Here is a 23,837-nt window from a genome sequence, read left to right as displayed (position 1 = left end):
AACCCAGGAGGCTTCCCCTCCCCCATCAATCATGCCCCATAAGCTCTAAAGATGACAATGAGATAAGGTCTATTAAAATATATTCAACCCCCTGTGGAGAGGCTGAGCAGACAGATGGCCAGACCATTTGCACTGTGCACAATGCTGCACAACTGGACAGTCTAGAGGGACCAAGGGTGAAACAAACCCCTAGTCTGTAGGTCTGTATTATTTATTTGTACCTCATTAAAAAGTGCTACCAAGCTGCATTTTGTGCCGTCAAGTTTTTAGGTTGCCATGCAACATTCACAGACAACTGATATACACTGTAAATATGGTAAAAGGAAGTCATTTCCCTTAGGAGTTAAATACCTGACCTAACCGTTAAAACTGGTTTTAGAGCATACTATTGTTGTCAGATGACAGGCTCAGTCATGTAAAATCTTTGGTTTGCTTTATTAATTTTAGTGTGACCAAATGAAGATTTTAGATAGGCTTAAACATTTTTACATGTAAATTAAAACGCTATAGAGTAGCTTATAGTACTGTATGCAATATACAGTAGTTTGTGAGGGTGTAAGAGGCTATATTTGTATTGTCTGCTCCAGCACAATTTACCCTTTGCAGTAAATTCCCTTGGGAATTTTTAGGCTAAAAGCATGAAACCAAACGAACAAACAGCATTGGGATTTTGGCTAAACACTTTGGCTTTAATGAAGCAAACAGCAGTTTATAAAATCAATACGAGTCTAAAATAAATGCAGTTAAGCTAAATCCTGCATAACTGGCTTTATGCTGCTTGTATTTTATTATTTTAGTCTTATTTTGGAAGGTTTATTGATCCAAATATCACATCACTGCTCATTCTAAATAATCCATCAATTGTCATCATGTGGCCTTGTATCTAAAGCACAACCACTGTAGGTATTATGCTGCTATTTTAATTACTTTTCACTGCAGTTTGTATTACTGGACCAAACCATTCTTAAAATCTAGGTTACGCACCTGTCACATGGGTACTGTTTTTATGAAAATGCGTGTTAAACGAGTCATTAATATAAACGAAACACACGGAAGCAATGAATATGCTTCGTGTAATGTAAAAAAAGTTTCCCTGTATTTTGTGCTGTACACTACTCCTATTAAAAAAATGGCGCATCACCCCTCGCCTGTAATGGCGTCGTCTAGCTGCTTGTGTGTGTGCGCGCGCGCGCTTGTGTGTAAACCCCGGCTTGTGTGTCATATTGTGTCAATTGTCTGCTGAAGTCCTGCATGGCAGCTTGATGCTGGTTCATGTGCAGCTGTATGAAAATGTTGTTTACATGGAGATTCTGCGACGATGAAGCAATTCCTGTTGATTAATTATTGAAAGCGGGATCATATTTATTCTTGAGATAGCCTAAATAATAGCCTATCAAATTGAAAGACGTAGGTAAGTGACTTCTGTTTTGAACATTGAAGCAACAAGGGTGTTAAGCAATACTTCTGTTACTTCTGCTTTTTTGACCCTGTGCGACTGTTTACGATGTTGTACATAATGAATAGATAGATAGAACTAGATATACACGATGGTTGATATTTTCTGTGTTTATTCTGACGGGATTTAAGTACGGAGCTGATGCAGGCGATGCGCGTATAACGGTCTGTTCATTTTCATTACAGATGCTTATAACGCAACGAGTCCTACGTTTGATGTTTCCTAGCCTATATTTTCAGTTTAGAGGAATGCATACGGTATTATTAGTGTTACACTTTTACTAATGTGTAGCTGTCATTGAGAGAGTTACATATTTGGGCATCTTGGGCATCGCGCACTGTTACAATCTCATTTTTTGTATCATTCTCGCCGCATCATATTTTGTTATTGTAATGATCATGTAATGTACATCTGCTGTCAGTGCTTTTATTGCTTATATGATATAATAATTTTAATCTCGGTTAAATGAACAGCCAGTCAGTGATGCGATGTGCAGCGGGTATCTGCAGTACGCGATGGGTGTTGATGGAGGGCAAATCTTATCTGAGTCATAACAAGATCTGCGTCGAAAACACGTTGGTACATCGATAACACTTCTTTGAAATCGCATTTATTCCCAAATTGGTCCGTACGTCGGCCCTTATGGCAAAGTGATGATCATGCATAATGCTCTTAGACAGGGCGGTGGACTGTTGGAGTCAATGCAATGGCACTTTCCAGCATCCAAGCCCTTTAGGAAATGTACAGCAGTGTTTACAAACTGATGTTCATAGTTTCTCAGGTGTTTTTATCTGCACTGCTGCAGTTCAAAATTAATCAGTAGACTACAACTTAAGTGCAGTTACTAATGCTGCAAAAAAAGCAAAGTAAGACTAGAAACATGCTATAGATAGCAAAATTGTCTGACAATGTAAAATGTGATTTATATGGTAAAGTATAAATAACAGATTTTATGTGAGCAGTATGAATCTGACTACATTTGCTTATAGATATGTTATCCAAAAGTTCATTATAAGCTATACATTTTATTAGTATGTGTGTTCCATAGAATCAAATGCAGGACCTTTTGCACTGCTAATGCATTTGAGCAATAGAAACCCTTTTTAATACTTTTTATCTAACCTTTTAGGGAAACATAGCATGGAGCAAACTGTACATTTTCAAGTTTATAATTTATAATAGTTTAAGAAGTGCATAATTAGAAAACAACTTGCCACTCTTAATACTTTTGCAAATGTTTTCAGGTCTCCAGTTTTGAACAAAATGTGATATTGCACCAAACCAACCCCAAGCGAAGGAATGTTACTGTAAGTTTGAGAAGACCTCCATTGTCGAGGCTAAAATGTTGAAGACGGAGGCTTCGGCAGAGAGGAATACCCTGAGGAGTGCTTCTCCACACCGAAATGCCTACAGGGCAGAGTTTCAGGCTCTAAAAAAGGCCTTTGATCAACCTAGGCAGGATGGAGATCCTAAGCCTCAAGACCAACAGGGGGTCAGGCAACCTAGAGGAAGGCAGTATGGTGCCCATGTCAGTCGTATCAAAAACATGTTCATGCAGATGGGGACTGAGAACCCCGGGTCGAACAAACGAGGAGGGGATGAAACCTCCCCGCAGAAACTCACCAAGCCAACAAACTTTATAAACAAGGCGGATGGGTCAGTAATCAAGTTCCAGCATGGTAATGGAGAGCGGACTGGTGGTGGCCATCACAAGTCAAAGTTCTCAGAAACAAGGAAACTGTTTGAGCAGAGCTCCAGAGATGCTTCACAGTCACCTGTGTACTCTTACGGTAAAGAGAAGAGGGGTTCTCACGAGCATTTGGATGACTGGCGGGGGGCGCGTTCAAACAGAGGAAGTACGGACTCTTTGGACAGTCTTTGCTCCAGGACGGAGGCTTCATCACCCACTGTGAGTCAGCTCAGTGCTGTGTTCGAAAATGTAGACCAGCAGAACTCTGGTGCTACTTTTAAAAGAGGAAGGGGGCTGTACTCCCCGGATGGTCTACAGAGACATGGGGATGCCAGCGAAGACGATACCAGCGCACGCCAGTCTCCGTCGTTTGGTTTTTACAGGACGCGAGTAGGTAGCAAGCACAATCTGCCAGTTTCTTCCTCCTCAGAAGATCTTCTCAGTCCTAGCCCTCTGTCAGAAGGAGGAGATCAGGTGAAACCGGGTGAGAAGAAGCCCCAGGAGGGGCCAGTAGAGACAGAAAGCGTAAAAGTGGACTCAGATACTGCTGAGGTGATTGATAGATCCAGTGAACCAAAACACAGAGTAGACGTGAAATCAACCGACGCCGTGGAAAGTTCTTTAACCTTGGCTCAAGTCAATGACACTGCAATTTGTGACACAACTTTAGGAAATTCAACTGAGGCTGCATCCATCAAGACCTATGAGGACACAGACACTCATTTGAAAGAGGAGTCTGGCCAGATTACAAAGGATCAAGTAGAGGAACCCACTGAGAAATACTGTGGGAATGAAAGAGTTGTTTTCAATGCGGATGGAGATGCTTGCTATCAGGGCTGGGGGGAGAGTTGCACAGACCTGGATGATGATCTATATGATGAGGACATTTCTTATGACCCTGGATCAGAGATCATAGAGATTCCAGGTCTTCCAGAGGAGGACAAGGATGATGTTCCGCAAAAAAGGAAAATTAAATTCAGTTCTGCTCCTATAAAAGTAAGTTTACTGTTGGTTGTTTACTACTTGTTTTTAAACTGAAAACACACTGACAATTACAGATTCAGAATTAGATGAACACTGATATGAGACTAAGGAAACAATGTTTTGGGATTTCTAAACCAATTTAAAGAAAGAAACGTTCAGGCTTCAAGTGAATGAAAAATATTTAACCATATTTCTAAAGGAAACAATCCACAGCTCGTTTCAAGTAGGGGTTTTTATTATTACTTTTGTTGCTAGACCAGGTGTTAGATAAACATACTGCCGAAGTCAACCTATGCCACAAATCTGGACGCAGATGAAGTCCCGCTCCGCTTTATATTCCCGGTGTATTATAAGTATTTTCACATAAACCTGTATTTTTAAAATCTGTTCAGGTATGTTTTGATTTTCCTTAGCGGAAGTATTAATAGTGGACTGCCATAATGTTAGTGAGTTTGCACAAGTTCTTGACATTTATCTCTTCTGAAAGCTTAGGCGTACATAGATAATTGAAATTATAGAGTCCATTAAAGCCTTTTTATTGATTCTTCGGAAGCAGAGTTGGAGCAATTCTTTATTTTTGCTTGCATACATTTTATCAGTGCTTTGTAAATAATAAGCGGCAGACAAAGGTGTAAAATGACATCCCGAGACCCACATGTGCTTGTAGGAAGATAAACACATCTAGCATCTGTCCTGATGAGCATTTTTCAAACCATCACTGTCCATTCATCTTCTTGTCAATCCTTCTCTCTCTGCACTATGATCAAGTCATGCTCCCTTGAGAACACCGATAAGCGCTGCGTTTGCAACATACTCCAAGGTGAAACGTGAGGGTGGTATTAACAGTCTGTCCATCCATCTCTTGTGGTGGAGGTTATGGAATAGCATTGCTTAGAAGGATGTTTTTAAAATGGTACAGCAGATGTTAAGTCCTTGTACAGTCGATTTAAACTAAACGTAATTCACTTACAGTAGCTCTGCATTTAAGTCACTTAACTTTGATTTTGACAATATAATGATGCTGTTACTGCAGGTAGATAGCCTACTATTTGCTTTGTTGACATTGATTTGCTGTAATACTATGAAATTAACGCTTGAGTTACTGGAAATTCGTTTTTAACTCCTACTAACTTTAATCAAAAGCTGGATGGAGTTGTGGTAAATACTAGAAAACAAAGGTTGCTTTAGTCTGGATCAGTCATGTTAATACCTTTAAATAGTGCTGGGCAAGTTGTTTTGACTTTCTTTTTGAATACATGTGACTTTTTTGTCCACTAGTCTCCCTCATGTGAGAGTCTCACCTGCCAGTATTAAGTGAATTGAAATCCATTATTTTAGGTTTTTGAACAGATTTTTTGCTCCTGAAATGTCTTGTATTCTTAGAGTCCCTTAATCAGATCACATCCCAATGCTACTCTCAGTTTCAGTTCTTGGTTCAGGCGGCTAATTATAAATGTGAAATATAGGTCTTTGCAGATGCCAAATGTGTGTGTTTTAGATTAAGTCTCTTTGAACATTTTTATATAAAACAGTTTGACACAGGCATTACTGATGTGTCCTTTAGTGCTGTTATTTCGTAAATATTCATGACCTAGAGATTAATGTATTCGTGTGCGCTATTATTGTTAAATGGCACAGCCGGCTGGGTTAACCGTCAACTTGGCTCAACCGTCTCAGTCATTAGCTTGACAAAGACAGACACAGCACTTTATCATGAGTCAGGACATTTTGAATACAGGCCACGTGTTTTTTCTGCAAGCACAGAGGAAGTAACAGTCTGCGTTTAACTTTGAGAGGAACAGATTTATGGTAAAACATTGTGCATGCATCTAACCGGTCCAGTATTAGAAGAATGGGAGATTAAATAGTAATTCATTACAATGAGACTGTATTATTGTCAAAAGTGGATCATTTAAATATTAAAGTTTGTTTAGTTGTGTTTGCATACAGTAGGTGCGCTCTTTATTACGTGCATTGTGTTATCGTGTTTGTCCCGAGTTGTACTTTTAGGCTAAAATGTAATTACATAAGTTGAATTCAGTCTCTTGTTATGGCATATTTATTTCCTCTTGATTCTCTAATGGAATTGAATGGATTTGAAAGACTGGGCCGCACTGCTGAAATGATTCAATGATCACACACTCCACTCTGAATGTTTTAAACAGTTTTAATCCAGTCAGTTCTGTAATTTAGTTAAAAGGTTATATGGCTACAGTCTAAAAAATTATATGAAGAGTTCGGTTCCAAAACGCAATAATCCATTTTTACTAATTTGGGTAAGAAAGTGACAAGATGAAAACCACTATTTTCTGTTACAAACTTTCACATAGCATCTTTAGGTTATAATAACATTAAAAATTCTTCAAATTTTCAAATATTTTTTTATAAAAACACATTTTTTTTTTTTTTTCGCAAAATGCAGTAAATCCATGACAATTTTTTTCTAAATGCTATAATCTATTGAATCAGTATATAAAGGTACATTCATCCTTGCCATTTTATATTCATTAATCGATCAGATGTAAAATGTTTTGGTCCTGCTCAATTTTCGTTGACTTAAAATAATGGAAAGTTTTTCATAAGATCGCCTGGGGTCAATGTGTTAGCATGACAGAAGCTATGCTGTCGTGTGAGAACAAGCAACAGCCAGCATTTTTCCGAGTCTCTTACGTAAATTATTCGAATTTGATGGCTTATGTTTCTTCCTCGCCACAGAAATCCACCACAGGTTTAAAGGTTTTATTTCGTTTTTGTTTGTTTGTTGATAACGAAGTACAAAGTAGATGAGGAAAACTATGATTCTGTGTATTTTCAAAGCGCTGCCATCATTGTTTACAATGCGTGGATTGTGTGCTGTGATTGGTTAAGTGGATTTGCTGCATTCTGCAGAGAAGGAGGACTCGCGTTTGTCGCAGTTTGGAAAAAAGGTAAAAAAGATGACAGAATATCACGGTGGATATCGGATTTTGCGTGAAATTAAGAATTGACTTTATACTGACCGGATACAATTCTGATTTTGACTGTTTATCACGTTTTGGGAAATTGGGACCAAACTCTTCATATATTAATTTCTTTAATTAAGATAAAAAAATTAACAAAAATATTCCTTGAGTGTTCCTGTAGCTCAACTTGTAGAGCTTTGCTTTAGGATCACAAAGGATCATGGGTTCGATTTCCAACTAACCTACTGAGAAAACATATGAATTCAATGTACTGTTGCAATGCATAAACACATAAACGTAAATGTAACAATATAAAAAAATTTAAATACTTTATTTACCAATATAACATGGTTGCTAACTAGATTAGCGATACTTTTGTAAACGTCTACATTTTAGGCTTTTTTTTAATGTTACTCGGAAACTAAATCTATTTTCTCATTTGTTAAATTTGTTGAGTAGAACAAACAAGCTATCAGAAAACATAAATGTGTGATTTATATTTTCCAGAGTACACGAAAAAAGCACTAAAGCAATTTCTTGTTCTCAGGACTGCTATTTTGAAACTGGAGTCACTGGCAAAGGTCTGTCCCATTATGCATTATTAATGATGTGGTATTTTTTGTTTGCCTGTTTCTCTGACATCTGACCCCTTCTGGAGCTGAATTTTTTACAACTGTGGAAACAGAAGAAGACCATGTGCTTCTGTTGCTGCACCACTGCAGCTGTCCGTGTCAGGCACTAATTCTCCATTGGCATCTCAGCCCATCACTGATGTATCCGAGAGTATTGTTCCTGCTTTTTTCCATACTGGAAACAAGGAGGGGTTCAGTGCTGACACAGTGTCCTGTATTGTTACGTCAGGTCAAATGTGGTTACTGTGTGCCAGTTTCCACTTTCAGTCCAGTTTCCAATACTACACTTTGTCTTTTATCTATCTCAGTGTGTTCCGATTTGAATCATTCAGACCAGAATTTTGCTCCAGGGATTCGAACAAATTTAATCATGGCTTAATAACAAATGTTTACTGTATGTATAGGTTTGGCTTATAGCTGAAACATGCCTGCACGTACACATGGGTCATGAATGTAAAACCCTCACCCACTTATGTGGTCTGTGGATGAATTAAGTATTCATTTGACCATGTTAATGGTCATGTGAGCAGACTCAGCCAACATACTTGAGAGTGAGACATAAAGTAAGCAATTGTTTGTCTCTTGTTTATGGCTTTATGCTGGGAGCTCCCTTCGCTTTGTTGGCGTGCTACGGTAAGTGTTGGTGGGTGGTGAAACCCCAGAGGTATTTCCACAAACACCAGATTAAAAAGAGGCCGAAATGCCATTCCATGGCAGATAAACTCCATAAAGAGTCAATGGTTTGCTGAAGTGAAGAAGAAAATAAACACAGGTTTTTAAAGAGCTGTGAGCTTTACACAGAGCACAAGGCTAATAGGTCTTTTAACTTGAGGACTTCATATCACCTGACTCATCAGTTCAAGTGTCCAGCGTGCTTTTAAAGTAGTTGAAAGATAATGCAGGTTTAAAATAATGCAGAGTCTCGTGAAATATTGTACACCTGCTTTTGCATGAATGAGTTACTAGCATTATTATGTTATATTCATATACAATCATGAGCCTTTAAGTGGAGGTTTCTAGGACTGGGTTTATATTATGCCAGTACTAGGCCTACGATTTTACAGGCACACCTTACAAAAACATCACTGGTTTGCATCTTGAGACAAAACAATGGCACTGACATATTTTAAGATATGTTAGTGCAAGCTGTTTTCAGCTTAAACAAGCATTTTAGTCTCGGACTACATTTAAATCCTGTCTGGGAACCCCCCAGATCATGCATGGGGTCCGAAAGTGTAAGACAAGTAAAATGTTTTTACTTTGCATTTTAATTTATTGCATTTTTTATTATGACAAATTAGGGCTGGCTGATAAACCAAAAATGTAAAAAATCTTGATATCTTTACAAAATTTCTCGATACTTCCCAATAAATTTCCAAAAGTTACAAAAAATATATGATTCGGAACATTAATGAAATCACTGTAAAAAACCAATTTGGACCTAGTCGTGAACACTCTTTAACACATTCATCTTATTTTTAATAATATTTAGCATTCCTGATATTCTGTATTTTTATATCTTCAGCACAGTAATATAGAAAATACCTTATAGAAGTAAAGTACCTGGGATATGTTTTGAATGCAGTTTAGTTCATTCAGAGATGCAACCTTGGCTTTGTGAAGTCCCACTGTGGGGAAAATCTGTTTTTATTGTTATTTATATGGGGTGGTTTTCCTGGACAGGGTTTATCCTAGTCCCAGAATAAATTGTCATCATATTTTAAGATATGTTTTGTCTTAATATGCACACCAGTATAGTTTTTTGTGAGGTTTGTTTGTAAAAACTACTTAAATTTCCTAAAATAACTAAGGCCTAGTCTTGGATTAATCTAAATCCTGTCTGGGAAACCGCACCAAAGTGGTGTTTTAATACAGGCATGTGCAAATTGATCATTTAACACCACATTTTGAAATTGCATTTGTTTCTAACGTCACAAACATGTAACCAGTCACATCAACACAGTTGAACGAATGGATCAGTAGTTGGAGTCATAGATATTATGTATGGATGCTGCATAGACTCGGTGCTGAAACGACTGCAGCACAGCTGCTTTAGCTCTGCTTCTGTGATGCTCACACATGCAGGGTGAGTGCTGTAACCTGTTATCATCAGTGCTAAAAGATTAGTGCTGCAAACACACAGTTCACATATACATTGTGTGAAACCGAACTAAGCAGTGATGTGTCTGAAACTGTCAAATGTAGTATCTATTTGCAAATATATCTATGGTGCGAGGTGTTGTGAAAGAGAGGAGGCGTGGACTAATTTGCAAATTCATATCTATAGTCCAAGATGTGCGATTGAGTTAAGGAGGGGAATAATTTGCATATTCATAAATCCTTATATACTTAATCAGGTAAGGGTGTAGAGTTACATTTAACCAGTTTAAAAGTATGGAGAGATTACTGTGACAGGTAAAACTTTTCTGCTATTATGATCTGTTTTAAATGAAAAAATTCTTGACTACAGGGAGACTTTAAAAGGAAAATGCAGATTAAGTAAGTTTTGTAGGGTTATACTAAAAATACATCCAAATGCATTTGAATAAAAAATATTTTAGGTAAACTGTTTTTTTTTATCGCCATCATGAATCCGAAGTATACCATGTGGTGACATATATCCGAGTGAAACTGGCTTCTGAAATAAAATAAGACAGGTTTGGTTTTGAATTTGTCCATCGAGATCTGATTGGATCATTTAAAGTTGGGTTGTGTTGCTATTTGCTAATCGCAGCGATATTCTCTCGGACCCCGCATGCGCCCACCTGCCATACCATATGATCGTTTTGAGGAGAGGAGGAGATTTGCATTTTTGATTAAAGATTATGAGGGCACAAGAATTAAAAAAATAATAATAATGAAGCTCACAGATAAGTAATTTTTACAAAAAATACCACAATGTTACAAAACAAATTACAGTTTTTCATTTTATTTTCATGTGGACTTTAAGTTGAAAAAGGGCAACTTATCTTAAGTTTGTGTTGATATTTAAAGTATTAAAGAAAAGTGTGCCAAGAAAATTTTTACTTGTAAAGTAAGTCTTTTTACATTGTCGGTCCTTACAAAATAAGAAAGACTTTATTTATTCTCTTGGATAATACTATAATATAAATACTTTTATGCCTTTGCCAAGAATCTTAGCTTGTAACAGTAAGTCTAGCTGTTGAACTCCTTAAGCAATGTCGCTGTCTTCTGTTGTCAGTGAGGAGTGCAGAAATGTTTATCTCCAGATTCATCTCTGCAGACACCCTGTATTAATGGTTAATCCACTCAGCATCAACAGCGACGTCCCTCTGGGAGAGGCTTGTATTTCCATGTGTGTGCGTTGACATTGGGACTGACTGCAGGGCCATTTAATGTGAATGCATTTGTGGTTGAAAGCCAGTAATACAAATGCCGACAAACACATCCTTGCGCATGGCCCTCAACCTTTTCCTTCTGCCCCCCTTGGCCTGACCCTCAGTTAATTCTTGGACTAAGCCCCAGAAGGATTGCAGTCACCCACAAGGCCGAGTACTGGCGTAATGTGGCGCATTAGAGGCATACCGATGAGACTGGACTGCTTCACTAGAAGTGTACTGGTAGAAAGAAGGATGAGAGAAGAAAGAAGTAATGAAAGAAGAGAGAGAGAGAGATAAGGAAGAGAGTGGGAGTAAAGAATAGATGAGACAGCCTTAGTTTCACTCATCCCTACAGTCTTAAAGGTGAAAAATCTGTCAGTAGTTTTAGTCCTACATGTTTTTCAGAACCTGTAACTTAAAAAAAAAACACAAATATGTCACATTTTATTTTTAATATTAAAAAGGCAGTGTTAAATAGAAAAATACAATGAATTTCCAACCTGGTTATTTTAATACAATGAGAGTGAATAGTGACCACAAATTACATAAGGTACCCCACAGTTAGTTCTATCTATAACAGTAAAACTTACAAAAGCGTATATTTCTTGGCCATTATACAAGGTACAGTTTCAAATGAAGCCAGAGACGTCACATGCTGCTGGGTTTTATGTAAAACTGCAGTATGCCAGAGTGTATTAGCAATAGATGAAAGGTTACATTGAGAGGTCGATTTATGATTATAAGACAAAAACTATTCTCTGCATTTGCTTGAAGGCAGCTAACAGGTGTATTGATCTGAAGATTGAATGACAGGAGATGGATGGAGAAAAAGAGATGAGGTTGATAAAAAAGAGGTGACTTGAGTTAAACTAAGTTACATGCGCTAGATGGAAAAAGAAGCTCAAGGCTGCTCATGTAAGGAATTGTTTTTAGTAGATACAAGCGAAGTTCAACCAAGCTGAAGAAACAGCTACATGTCATGGCTTCTGTATAAGTTGTTGCAACGTGTACAAGTTTCTTTTATTGGAAATGTTTTCTGGCAAAAATTTTTTATTATATAATATAAAGTATATATCTGCTATAATCTTTTATATAATCTTACATGCTCCTGTATAGCTCAGTGGTAAAACATTCCCTTAGCTGTGCAAAAAGTCATGGGTTCAAACCCAAGGAACACACATACTGAAAAACATCATGTATACCCTGTACCGCAATGCACTCTCTGTGAATAAAGTTACAAGAAGGGCAATACCTCTTCAAAAAAAAGTACACTTTTGTACCTAAAAAGTGCATATTAGTACCTCAAATGTACACATTGGTACCTTAGAGGTACATATAATGGTACATATTAGGACATTTTTAAAAGGTCGCATATCCTATTAATAAAAAGTTACTTAAAGTTATGGCTAAAAAGAGAAATGTTGAAATGTGTTTTATAACTTCTCATTGTTATTTATCCATTTATGCCAATTATTTTTACTAAGAACTTTGAAAGACTGTTGATAAAGGCCATTGCAGATTGTAACAGCTAATCATTTTGTCAACAAACGTAATTGCTCAATAATGAATACAGCACTTATTAATCAATTTTCAAAAGTGCACATAAAGTGTAAAGTGCATGAAATTGTGCAGTTTTAGTCCAAGGGCTTGGTTTGTGTGTGTACAAAGCTTTGGCTTTCTCAAGCTCTATCATATACATGTAGGACTGTAATTGCATCAATAATATAATATTTTAGATGTAATTGTAATCTGATGATTCTCTTGATGGCAGCTGGACATGCAGATGGCTATTGTAAAAAATGCAGCTTGTAAGTTCACTAGATAATAAATAACCACTCATGTGCCTTTTAAATGTTTTTTTAGATATGTTAAATGATCATATTGTATAATATATATTAGGTGAGAAAGGGTTAATAGAAGAATGTTTATTACTACGCCAGGAATATACCATTGTAAAAAGTTTGGACAAAAGGTGCTAAATGCAGTAATGTTATGTGTGCTTTAGCCCTGTCTGGGGTTGATTGTTCTTTTAAATTTAAATATTTTTGAATCTAGGTCAAGGGAAGCTAATTCAATGTGTCAGTAAGAAGGAGCAACCTCTATATTAAACCCTTTAAGGACACAAGTTATGGACAGACAGTCATGTCTAGCATTGGCATGAGACTGCGGTTTGTCCGGGAAACCAATTGGGTGGCACAGTTATGCGTGTCCATCCACTCCTGTCACGCCATGGTGCACAGGACCATCGCTTATGATGAAAAGATCGTAAAGGACTGGATGCGTTTCAGACGATCTGCAGTGTTATGAAGAGGCAATGATGCAACCCGAGACATTTTCCTGTCACCTCTGAGTCTATTGATCTCATACTGTCTTTAGCTTTGTGTGGTTTTGTTTTTGCTGTTTCTGAAGAGAGGTTTTCGGAGCCCTGCGCAGTTTAGATACTCCATTTTGTAAAGCAATGAAATAATAAAAAAATGCTTTGCTTGGCTGTTTTTATTACATGACTTTATTATTGTAATCTTTTGATTTTTTTCACTCACAGGTGTTTAAAACCTACTGCAATGAAGATTATGACCGGAGGAATGAGGAGGTGGACCCGGTGGCATCATCAGCTGAATATGAGCTGGAGAAAAGAGTCGAGAAGCTGGAACTTCTCCCTGTGGAACTAGAAAAAGGTCAATAACCAAACGTCAATGTATTTTAAACCAATCACTTTTTTGCCACTCCACCAAAGAACGAACATAATACACAATAGTCTACATTTAATTGAGAGATTTACAAAATAATGCTCTTCTATAATGCCTTAATAAAAAAATGCTAGTTTGTCAGGTAAATGGTCTACATACATTTGCATTTTCTACTGCAACTGAGTTAGTAGCAAACCATTTTTCCATTTGAATTCATCCTTTTAGCTTTCTAGTGATTTACTGAATTCTCTCTTTCCATTTGCTTAACTGTAATATTCTTCCTTTCACTGATTTGTACATGTTCATAACTGTGTCTCAGATGATGATGGACTCGGGATCAGTATTATAGGAATGGGGGTTGGTGCTGATGCAGGCCTGGAGAAGCTGGGCATTTTCGTCAAGACTGTCATAGAGGGCGGAGCAGCAGAGAGAGATGGAAGGTACCGTTATATAAACCGGCAAATAGCCACACCTGCTAAGCAGGATAATAGGAGTGGTAGTTCCTTGTGTCAGTTTCAAGATATATTATAAATAGCTGTTGTCAATGAATAATTCACTGAATAAGTAGTTGATGAGGCACTATTTTATGTAATGTCTTTCGGTGACGTACCCCTTCGGTTGATTCAGCCATATTACATAATAATAATACATTTAAATTGAGTTATTACAGCATGAAACAGGATACCTGACAAGTATGTTTTTGCTGAATTCTGAGCAAATATTGGGCATCAGTCTTTAGATTAAATTAGCACACAAAAATATGTTTTGCTTTACTTTTGAGGGGCATTTTGTTTCAGTCAAATACACCAATGGGGGATGGTTTTATGCTTATTGGAAACAAATCTTTTCTCTGAGATTTTGACACTCTTAATGCTTTGTGTCAGGTTTTGAAAAGAGCATTCAATGGCCAGAATAAAATTTCCTCCACCATTCACTCTCTTGCTGTTTCTAAGCTATGTGAAACAATGCAAAATTCAACAGGGACATTGTGATCTTTCCGCTGGAGTCCTTATTTTGCATTTTGCATGCAGGAAAAATGTTTTCCTGGTTTCAGTGTTTATTCAGTATAATGGAGACATTTCTGAATGCAAGTGAAGGTCAAGCTGTGTTTTCGGCATCACATTAGGATTCAGTCTTGTGAGCGCCCTATCACCTTCTTGCTGCACTACAGGCAATACTGTAATTGAAGAGCTCAGATACAAAACCCGCTAAGTGCATAATGCCCTGAAGCTGGGATTAAGTGGATTTAACTCAAAAGTATTTGACGAACATATAATACTTGCTGTGAGCATTTTGGTTAATATCATTATCTAATTTTTGACTGAGATAATGCAAAATTTATAGGAGGACAGTACAGTGTTTAAATGAACCACACAATGCAATTTGTTAAGGTTTGTGCTTGTCAGTTCACTTATTTGTGTCATTATTTATCAATTTAAGTCTTAAATTGGGTTGGTCATTATGGAAATGAGATGTTGTGCCTTTGTTCTTTAGTGTGTGCCTTGTCAGTAAATCACACGCATTTTCTCTCCTATCGCCACATTTTCATGCTAATTTGCCCTATTAAGTAAATCTCTGGCTCTTAATGTCAAATTTAACGAATGGATAAAGGCATAAAAACCTTTGTGTTTACTATATGTGGTTAGTTTTATGTGTTAATGCAATATGGCTGTTTTTACAATGCACAAAAAGTGCACAAAGGAATTGGCATATTAAAAAATTATTGAAACATTAATCATATCATGGTGATGCGAAAGCCTCAGGCAGCACATAATTAATGTTTTTTTACAGTGTCATCTCAGAATGACAACAGCAAGCAGAGAAATCATAATTTAACATAAAAACTGAGATTGCACAATACTGTAATACCAAAGTTACACCTTTATTTTCCACAGAATTAAGGTGAATGATCAAATAGTAGAGGTGGATGGCACCAGTCTGGTGGGAGTTACTCAAAGCTTCGCTGCTTCTGTCCTGAGAAACACGCAAGGAATAGTCAAGTAAGATATCACATTTATTTATTTATTTATTGTGTTTCTATAATTCATTATTGTTGATATATTGCAGACATATGAGTCAAGATTGCAGATATATGAGATTCAGAATGTACTTTTAACTGTCATGTCAATGTATAATGACAGATCCCCTCTGATGTGGTGATCATCAAAGACATCCGATTTTTCCACATAGAGTAGCAAGGCAAAGCACAATGCATGTACAGAAAATTACTCCTCAAATAACTGCAATTTTATAGTTCAAACAGAGATGGCGATAGAGAGGCCAAAGTTACGGACTGCTGCTTTAAGTGATCAGTCATACAGGATTTTTTCTTTGGTTTAAAAAAGCGTGACCGAGCTCAATGGAATGAAACAAACACACTTACAGTTTTATTAAGATATGTTTATGTCTTTACAATAGCCTTAACAGTTAACTAGAATGACAAATGTGGTTATTTTTGCACTTTTTACATGGAAACAGACTTTTTATTAGTATCTGATCACTTCTTAGACACAACTGAACAGAGAGCGTCTTAGAAAATTATTGCAGGCTGCAGTAAGATGTCACACTGTGATAAAACAGTACTATTCATTAACAATAATATAGCACAGCATGATTTAAACTGAAGCTGTCAGTGCTTTATTGTACTTCTGCAATATCTGTAAATATAAACAATCATTTACATCTGCTTTAATATGCAAATCTTGCTGCTTAGAATTTAAAAAATATTCTCTTAACATGATTTGTTCATTTAATGGTTAACTCAAATGTTTTATTTCATTCAAAATGTTTGAAAAAGACATAGCTTATTGATTTCTCACATAGCCGACCAGACTCCATCACAGGTATTGACACAATTTATTTGAAGCTTATGGCGCTTTTCCATTGCATAGTACCCCACGGTTTAGTTTAGTTTGGGTCGGGTCAGATCACCTCACTTTGGCGTGGTTAGCTTTTCCATCGAGTTTAGTATCACTTCGGAGTGGGAGGGATTATAGGCGTGACGTTATATTTACGCTGCCTTGCTGTGACATCATACACGTGAGAGCGTTGTTGTACATTCCCATTCATTCATTTATTTCTCAGTCTGCCACAAAATTAAAATTGGCCATCACAAATAGATGTTTGCACATCGCGTTTATCACTACCTCTGTCTCACATGACAGTTTCTGTTCAAACACCCGACCCGTGGCGTCAGTCGACGGCGCTCCGCTGAGCCTCATTCAAGTTACATTTAAGCATATATAATGCAGACGTGCACGTCGCGAATGTGCCGCCACAAACTGCAAGTCTGGAAAAACTGTTATGGTGTCCCGGATTCTCAACCTGCGGATGTTTTTCGTCGCTAAAAGGGTGTTTGGAAACTTATAGCAGAACACAGATAACAACAGGTTTGCTTGAGACAGCGCAAGCTAGCAGTAAGCTAAAGCTAATATTTACATTATAGCGATGACGCTTCTCTCAGACCAATCAGTGACCTACAGTGTTTTCGCGTCACATTTGGTATCAGCTCGGGTCACTTGGAACCCCAACCGAGGTGGTACGAAAAAAAGTATCGGGTACTACGTACTGCACCCAATGGAAAAGCTCCCAAAAGTAAACTGACCCGACCCAAACTAAACTAAACCGTGGGGTACTATGCAATGGAAAAGCGCCATTAAAGTTCTTTCTAAGATTTGCTAGCCTGGTGATATTTGCCAAATTTAGGGGTGGTTTCCCGGACAGGGATTTTCTTAAAGGGACATTCCACTTTTTTGAAAATATGCTAATTTTCCATTCAGCTGATGTCCGGGTCTGGCGCTAGCACTTTTAGCATAGCTTAGCATAATCCATTGAATCTGATTAGACCATTTAGCATTGCACTCAAAGTAACCAAAGAGTTTTGATATTTTCCTATTTAAAACTTGACTCTTCTGTAGTTACATCGTGTACTAAGACCGATGGAAAATTAAAAGTTGTGATTTTCTAGGCAATATGGCTAGGAACTATACTCTCATTCTGGCGTAATAATCAAGGAATTTGCTATTGTAACATGGCTGTAGCAGGCGTAGTGACATTACACCAAAGTCCTTGATTATTACGCCAGAATGAGAGCATATTTAAAAAAAAAAGTGGAGTGTCCCTTTAAGCCAGGACTAGGCCTTAGTTTAATTAGGAAATATAACTAGTTTTAACAAACATGTCTTACTAAAAACATTACTGGTGTGCATTTTGAGGAAAAACAAAGGGTACTGATGTATTGTAAGATATGTCAGTGCAAGTTGTTTTCAGTTTGGACAGCTCTTATATTTATTTTAGTCTAGGACTAGTCTAATCCCTGTCCAGGAAACCACCCCCTAGTGTTTTAAAAATATTCTATTCTCAAAAATACTCTATGCCCGAAATTAGAATAGAGATCAAAAAAGTGCCTTTCAGTTAGACCGACCATTTGAAACACATCATTTAAACATGAGTGTATTTTTATTCCACTGTCTTTTCCAATTCTTCAATTCACTTTTCTTTTTTGTAATTCCTCTCCCATTTTGGTCGAGGAGGCAGCGTGGCCCAGATTCTCCATTTGTGCTATATTTACCCTACTGTAGGAATTTAAGCAGGTCTGTAACTGCTCCAGTGACCACCAATAAATATATCAAGATTGACACTCTATTACGAGTGATTCATTGCAGTGATGATTCAGTATCAGATTCAGGGGGTTCTTAGCGGGTTTAGCAGGAACACCTCCCCCCTCTGTAAGGTACTAAATCGCATCCTGTCACCCCAGATGTATGTGAATATTAATAGTGGCTCTCGCCAGTAAGGGATCTTCGTCTCAGAAAAGGTTGGGACTCTGCGTGTGGTTCCAATTTTGAAGACGAAACTGTTTCCAGGTCAGTTGTTATGCAGATTGAGCAGAGATTCTCAGCATCGTGTGGTATTGACCCAGTTGTTGCCTTGGATATAGATCAAATTTAGGCTCTTGTATGTGCCTAATGCAGGGTGATTAGGACTCCCTGCTGAACGCCTCAGCTGCATCTCCTGTTTATGAGTTGTGTATCGTACAATTTGGGAAAAACAGCACAGAATAAAGTTAATGTTACTTGATGAGTTTTTACCCCATAAAATGTATGTGTGATTTTTTTATCTTAAAAATCTTTCTCTTATCACATATAACTTTAACCATTTGATGGATGGGTAACACTTTACAATAAGGTTGTATTAGTAAACATTCGTAAATGCCTTAACTAACATAACAAAAGGAACAGTATAGTTTTTTTTATATGTATTAATGCTTGTTAATGTTAGTTATTGTCAATACAGTTATTTATTTTAGTTTACGTGCATTATTTAATGTTAACAGTTACAACGCTTGATTTTATAAATGTATTAGTTAATGCCGCAATTAATATAAACAAAGATTAATAAAGGCTGTAGAAGTATTGTTCATTGTAAGTTCATGTCAACTAATGCAGTAACTAATTGTTAACAAATACAACCTTATTGTAAAGTGTTACCGATGGATAGTTTTAACTTTTTCCCTGCCAGCGTTTTTTTTTTAAGTTGCCAGCCATCGCCAGCATTTTTCATCATTTTCACAAAAGTTTAATGCCTTCCAGAAAATGTTCTTCTTGAAATAGACATACAATATATCAAAGGAAAGAACAGACCCTCTGCTTTTAAACAAAAAGCTGTTTCATCCTACCTTCATTTGTTTTCTTTTTATCACCTCTCAAATATGGGTAGGTTTCTTGAAAAACACCAAATTTTGTGCAAAAAGCTGAGATAATTCAATTTTTGTGAAGGACTTTTGATAGAGATCAGATGCAGACTTACACAGCCATACAGTTGTTTGCCCTAGGGCGATACTTACGAGTTTTATAAGTTGCGAAGGAGTGCCACCTGGTCGATAATAGTGGTACTGCGGAAATCCGGAAATGTTCGTCATTGGCATAAGTTGTCAATGGCGGGGAAAGAGTTTAGAGATGCAAACACTGATGCTGCGTCTGAAACTGCCTACTTCCATTCTATATAGTAGGTGAAAAGCACTACTTCACCCACTATATAGTATGGAAGTATGCGGTTTCGGACGCAGCGTGAAGCTCTGTTGCATTTTAATGTCAGTATGTTTGAGCAGTCCAGCAATTTCTTGTTCAACCAGTGGTATGAGTTTAAGAAAGTATATTTACAGTAAGGAAATACTATTAAATGTAATAAAAAGATAATGCAGTATATTTTTGTTTTTTCAATTTTTAAGTGTACACAAACATATACTGTACAGATTAGTTAAAGCAACACTATGTAGTTTCCATGTAAAAATGACTTACAGCTACCCCATGTGGTTGAAAAGCGCAACAGTGCCTGGTATCAGACACTCTTCTGCAGGCAGGGGGAGGGGCGGGGCTGTGTGCTCTACCCTCCACCGCCACTTTCAGAGTCTGCTTGTAGCAGCTAGGAGGCTGCTCAGGTTGCAGCAACAGTACAATTTGTCCAGTTAAAAGTTGTTCTATCACTGAAATAATTTTAGAGACATTATTTAAAGGTAAAAAAACTACATAGTGTTGCTTTAAATTCTAATGCACATTAACTAATTGTAACAACACATTTAAAAGGCACTTTAAGATAAAGTTTGAGGCAATTTAGCAGTAAGAGAATTTGTATTTTCTGATATTCTATATTTGATTGCAGTTAAAGCATTGTGCTGTTTAAATATTCAGTTTGCATTAGTCATTTATCATATGACCTTGGTAGAAATGCCTTCAACTATGATCTTTGAAATATAGGACATATTATAAGGTACCATTTACCAGCAAAGTGAAATTAAAAATGTTGCTTTAAGCCAGACAATTCAAGAAAAGACATACATCACTTGAAGATAAAACATGTTTTTGCACAGTTCTCTGTTTAGTTCACATTCCTTTTACATTTTAAACCTACCTTTCGTTTAAAGGAGACATATCATGCTAAATCCACTTTCTTGGCTCTTAAATGCATTTTGTTGTATATTTGTAGTGTTTATAAGTACATAAAAGTTGAAATTAGTCTCTTCAGGTGCTTTGTTGATATCTTTATATTCTGTTTTGGTCATATTTTCCAACCGGTTCTGATTTTTCTATTATCTATTACGTTTTTTGAACAATTACGTCACAGTATTTGCAGCGGAACTGCTAAATAAGGACATTGACTTCCAGCCCAACACTACGAGCAATCCGCCATTTTATATTTCTCGCTGCGATATTGTAGTCCAAGCTCAGGGATGCAGAAGTTACGAGAGCGTAAGAAATGTACTCACATCTGTGGGTAAAGTCATTTTTGTGTGCCCGAGGCACTTTAAGGATAACTACTTCACCAATCTCCGCCAGTATAAAGAAGGAATTGCCGATAGACTTCGTCTGATTGAGGGGTCAATTACTTCTTTCTTTGGAGACGACGAGCAGAGCACTTCGGTAAGCAGTTTATAACTTAAAGTAAAAAAGTAAAGTACACGGTGGTCATGGTTTAGCAGTGCTGTTTCTCACTCCGAAGGCTGCAGCCTGCGGAGATCGCTTTTGGGCATCAAGCCTGGTTTAAGTTAACTGAGCTTTACATTTGCAAGTCATGAGCATATTATAACAACTTACGATTAACTAAGAATAATAGTAAACTTTATAATTGTTAATATTCTGAAATAAGATCGTCTTGATGACGTATGCAGCCTGATATGCGACCTCCGGAGGCTGCAGCCTCACACCATTGCGATACCTACATATGAAGACGTTGTTCTGCAGGTTCGTCGTCTTCATTTTCCTCTCAGTCCGTTCCCGACTCTGGCGCGAACATATAAGGCTGGATGGACAAGTCTTCCGTTGTTGACATTTTGTGAATAACGAGTAAATAAAAAGTTTCTGTGCAGCTAGATAATCGTATCTCTGCTATAAAACTACAAAAATGGCCGAACGGGGTGGAGTTTAACCGAGTGTCACCTCTGCAACCTGGAGAGGGGGCAGGGTATGACGTGCATTTAAAAAGACAGTACCAAAACGAGTTGCTCTCAGATGCACATCAGAAAAGGGGTAGAAAGGGTGCCTGTGGGGCTATAATAATGAGGAATTCAGACCCAAGCATTGCAGTTTCGCTTTACATAGACCACAAATAGATTATTTATATGTAAAAAGGACAGATTTAAAAGCATGATATGTCTGCTTTAAAATATATTATGTTATTCTTAAAGCCAGGCCCAAAAGAAACCAAAAGAAGTGTTTTTGCCTTTTCACTGTTAATTTTTGGGCAAAATCTGTAGAATTGCGCAGAAAGGATTTGAACACAGTAAAATGTGTTAAATGGGACATTATAGTACTACATGCAAAAAGCGAATACAAACAAAATTGCATACAGAATAGAAAAAAAACATCTGGAGAACTTGAAGGAAATGAATAGGGCTCAGGTTCTGCATGCTGATTCAATGTGGCCTTGCCTACAGTACTTTTTTCCATACTGAATTTGATCGTCAAGCCCCTCCCTTCTAATTGGTTTCCCTTTGCAGGTTTGTGATTGGCCGAGAGCGTCCGGGACAGCAGAGCGAGGTGGCTCAGCTCATCAGTCAAACTCTGGAGCAGGAGAGACGTCAGAGAGAAATGATGGAGCAGCAGTATGCTCAATACGATGCTGATGATGATGAGGTAAGGACAGAAAACGTCTCTGATACAGATCCAAGCTTGTCTAAACATGTTACAGCCTGACTGAACAGGTTAATCAAGAGCCTGTTGGAGCAGGTTCAAATCTAGTATTCACCATTTATCCATACTACAAGCCTACACCTGTTACAACTTGTCACATCAGAGTGCAGAAAGATAAATTAGTTCTGCAGGTCGAAATCAATATGTTTACCTGTCAGGTTACATTAAACCTACTGATAATGATGATGAAATGGTGGTAGTGATGATAAAATTGTAACACTTTTTTTCTATCTATCTATCTATCTATCTATCTATCTATCTATCTATCTATCTATCTATCTATCTATCTATCTATCTATCTATCTATCTATCTATCTATCTATCTATCTATCTATCTATCTATCTATCTATACAGAACATACTGTGTATGTGTGTAAATATAAGTCATACATTAGTGGAGAGCTGATGTATCTTTTTATATTACTAGTCATCGAACAGCTATTGTTCATTTCTCATTAGCAGATCAGGAGTATGTCTGGCTCTCCAGGCATCCTCCTAAAGGGCCACAAATCTGTTTTCATATCTGTGTTCCATGTTAGTCCCATTTATTTGTTTAGACGAGTGCAGAGAGGTGCGTTTTCATAATTCACGGCGTGTTGTCACGATGGCTGGATTCCGTATTAAAGCGCCAATGACTGACTGGAGGAAACATTGAATTAACCACTTGCAATGATTCAGAGATAATTACATCAGTAGTCCATGCCAAGCAATTTCTACCTGATGATTTCGAGGACACGGACGATTTAGCATTATGGGCTCCGCAGAATGATGCAAGACCCATACGTGCGATTGCAAGAACCAATTTTTAATGCCTGTCATTATTTATCAGCAAGATATCAGTCAGTGTTTTGAGCCAAGACTTTGTGCATGTTTATAGCATCGATTTCTCCATCAGCTGAGTGTTATTGCATCAAAATCTTTTTGTTTGTTTTTTTAAAAAGTCACCCATATGCAGTGCTCTGTCTCAAACCAGCATCTTGATTTGTTTATCCTCTGCTTTCATGTCTTGATATGGTGCAGCGGTTGTCTTAAATACTGACTATGCTCTTGAAATGACTGTGTAATCAGCCCTGTTTTATAATTCTGGCACAGGCTGCTTCTCCCAGCAGACAGGCTGCCCAGAAGGAATTGTAATGAATGTGGCAGTTCTCGCAAAAGATGTGTGTGCAAGTGTGTGGGTATCTGTTCCTTTATATGTGCCATGTGTGTGCTTGAGCATCAGTGTGTGTGGATGACAGAATATAATCTATATATATTCTCACAAAATCAGAGATGGTGTGTTTGCTGAAGCAGAATCATGTGAACCTGCCTAAAAGATTCACAGGCTGACTGCCAGTAGTAAATGGTCTTAAAAACAGCAGCTCCCCACAGGACCAGCAGGCAAGGAGGATGTCTTGGAACGGTTTGGAAAGATTTAA

General features: G+C 37.4%; 1 protein-coding gene across 3 annotated transcripts in view; it reads left to right on the top strand.

Moving 5' to 3' along the window:
* Positions 1-23,837, top strand: part of ppp1r9a (protein phosphatase 1, regulatory subunit 9A) — a 51,011-nt gene that overhangs the window by 3,821 nt on the left and 23,353 nt on the right. For 2 of the 3 annotated variants that reach the window (XM_065291820.1, XM_065291804.1), the window contains exons 1-6: positions 1,217-1,411; positions 2,701-4,142; positions 13,588-13,720; positions 14,052-14,172; positions 15,628-15,732; positions 22,227-22,362. In XM_065291820.1, the coding sequence (XP_065147892.1) occupies positions 2,799-4,142; positions 13,588-13,720; positions 14,052-14,172; positions 15,628-15,732; positions 22,227-22,362 (1,839 nt within the window). In that variant the 5' untranslated portion in view covers positions 1,217-1,411; positions 2,701-2,798. Of the gene's footprint in view, positions 1-1,216; positions 1,412-2,700; positions 4,143-13,587; positions 13,721-14,051; positions 14,173-15,627; positions 15,733-22,226; positions 22,363-23,837 lie in introns of those variants that run through there. The other variant, XM_065291812.2, reaches the window with a different exon arrangement.

Source organism: Paramisgurnus dabryanus, chromosome 19 (genome assembly GCF_030506205.2).
Source record: "Paramisgurnus dabryanus chromosome 19, PD_genome_1.1, whole genome shotgun sequence".
Taxonomy (NCBI): domain Eukaryota; kingdom Metazoa; phylum Chordata; class Actinopteri; order Cypriniformes; family Cobitidae; genus Paramisgurnus; species Paramisgurnus dabryanus.
This window is presented reverse-complemented; position numbering and strand designations above follow the sequence as displayed.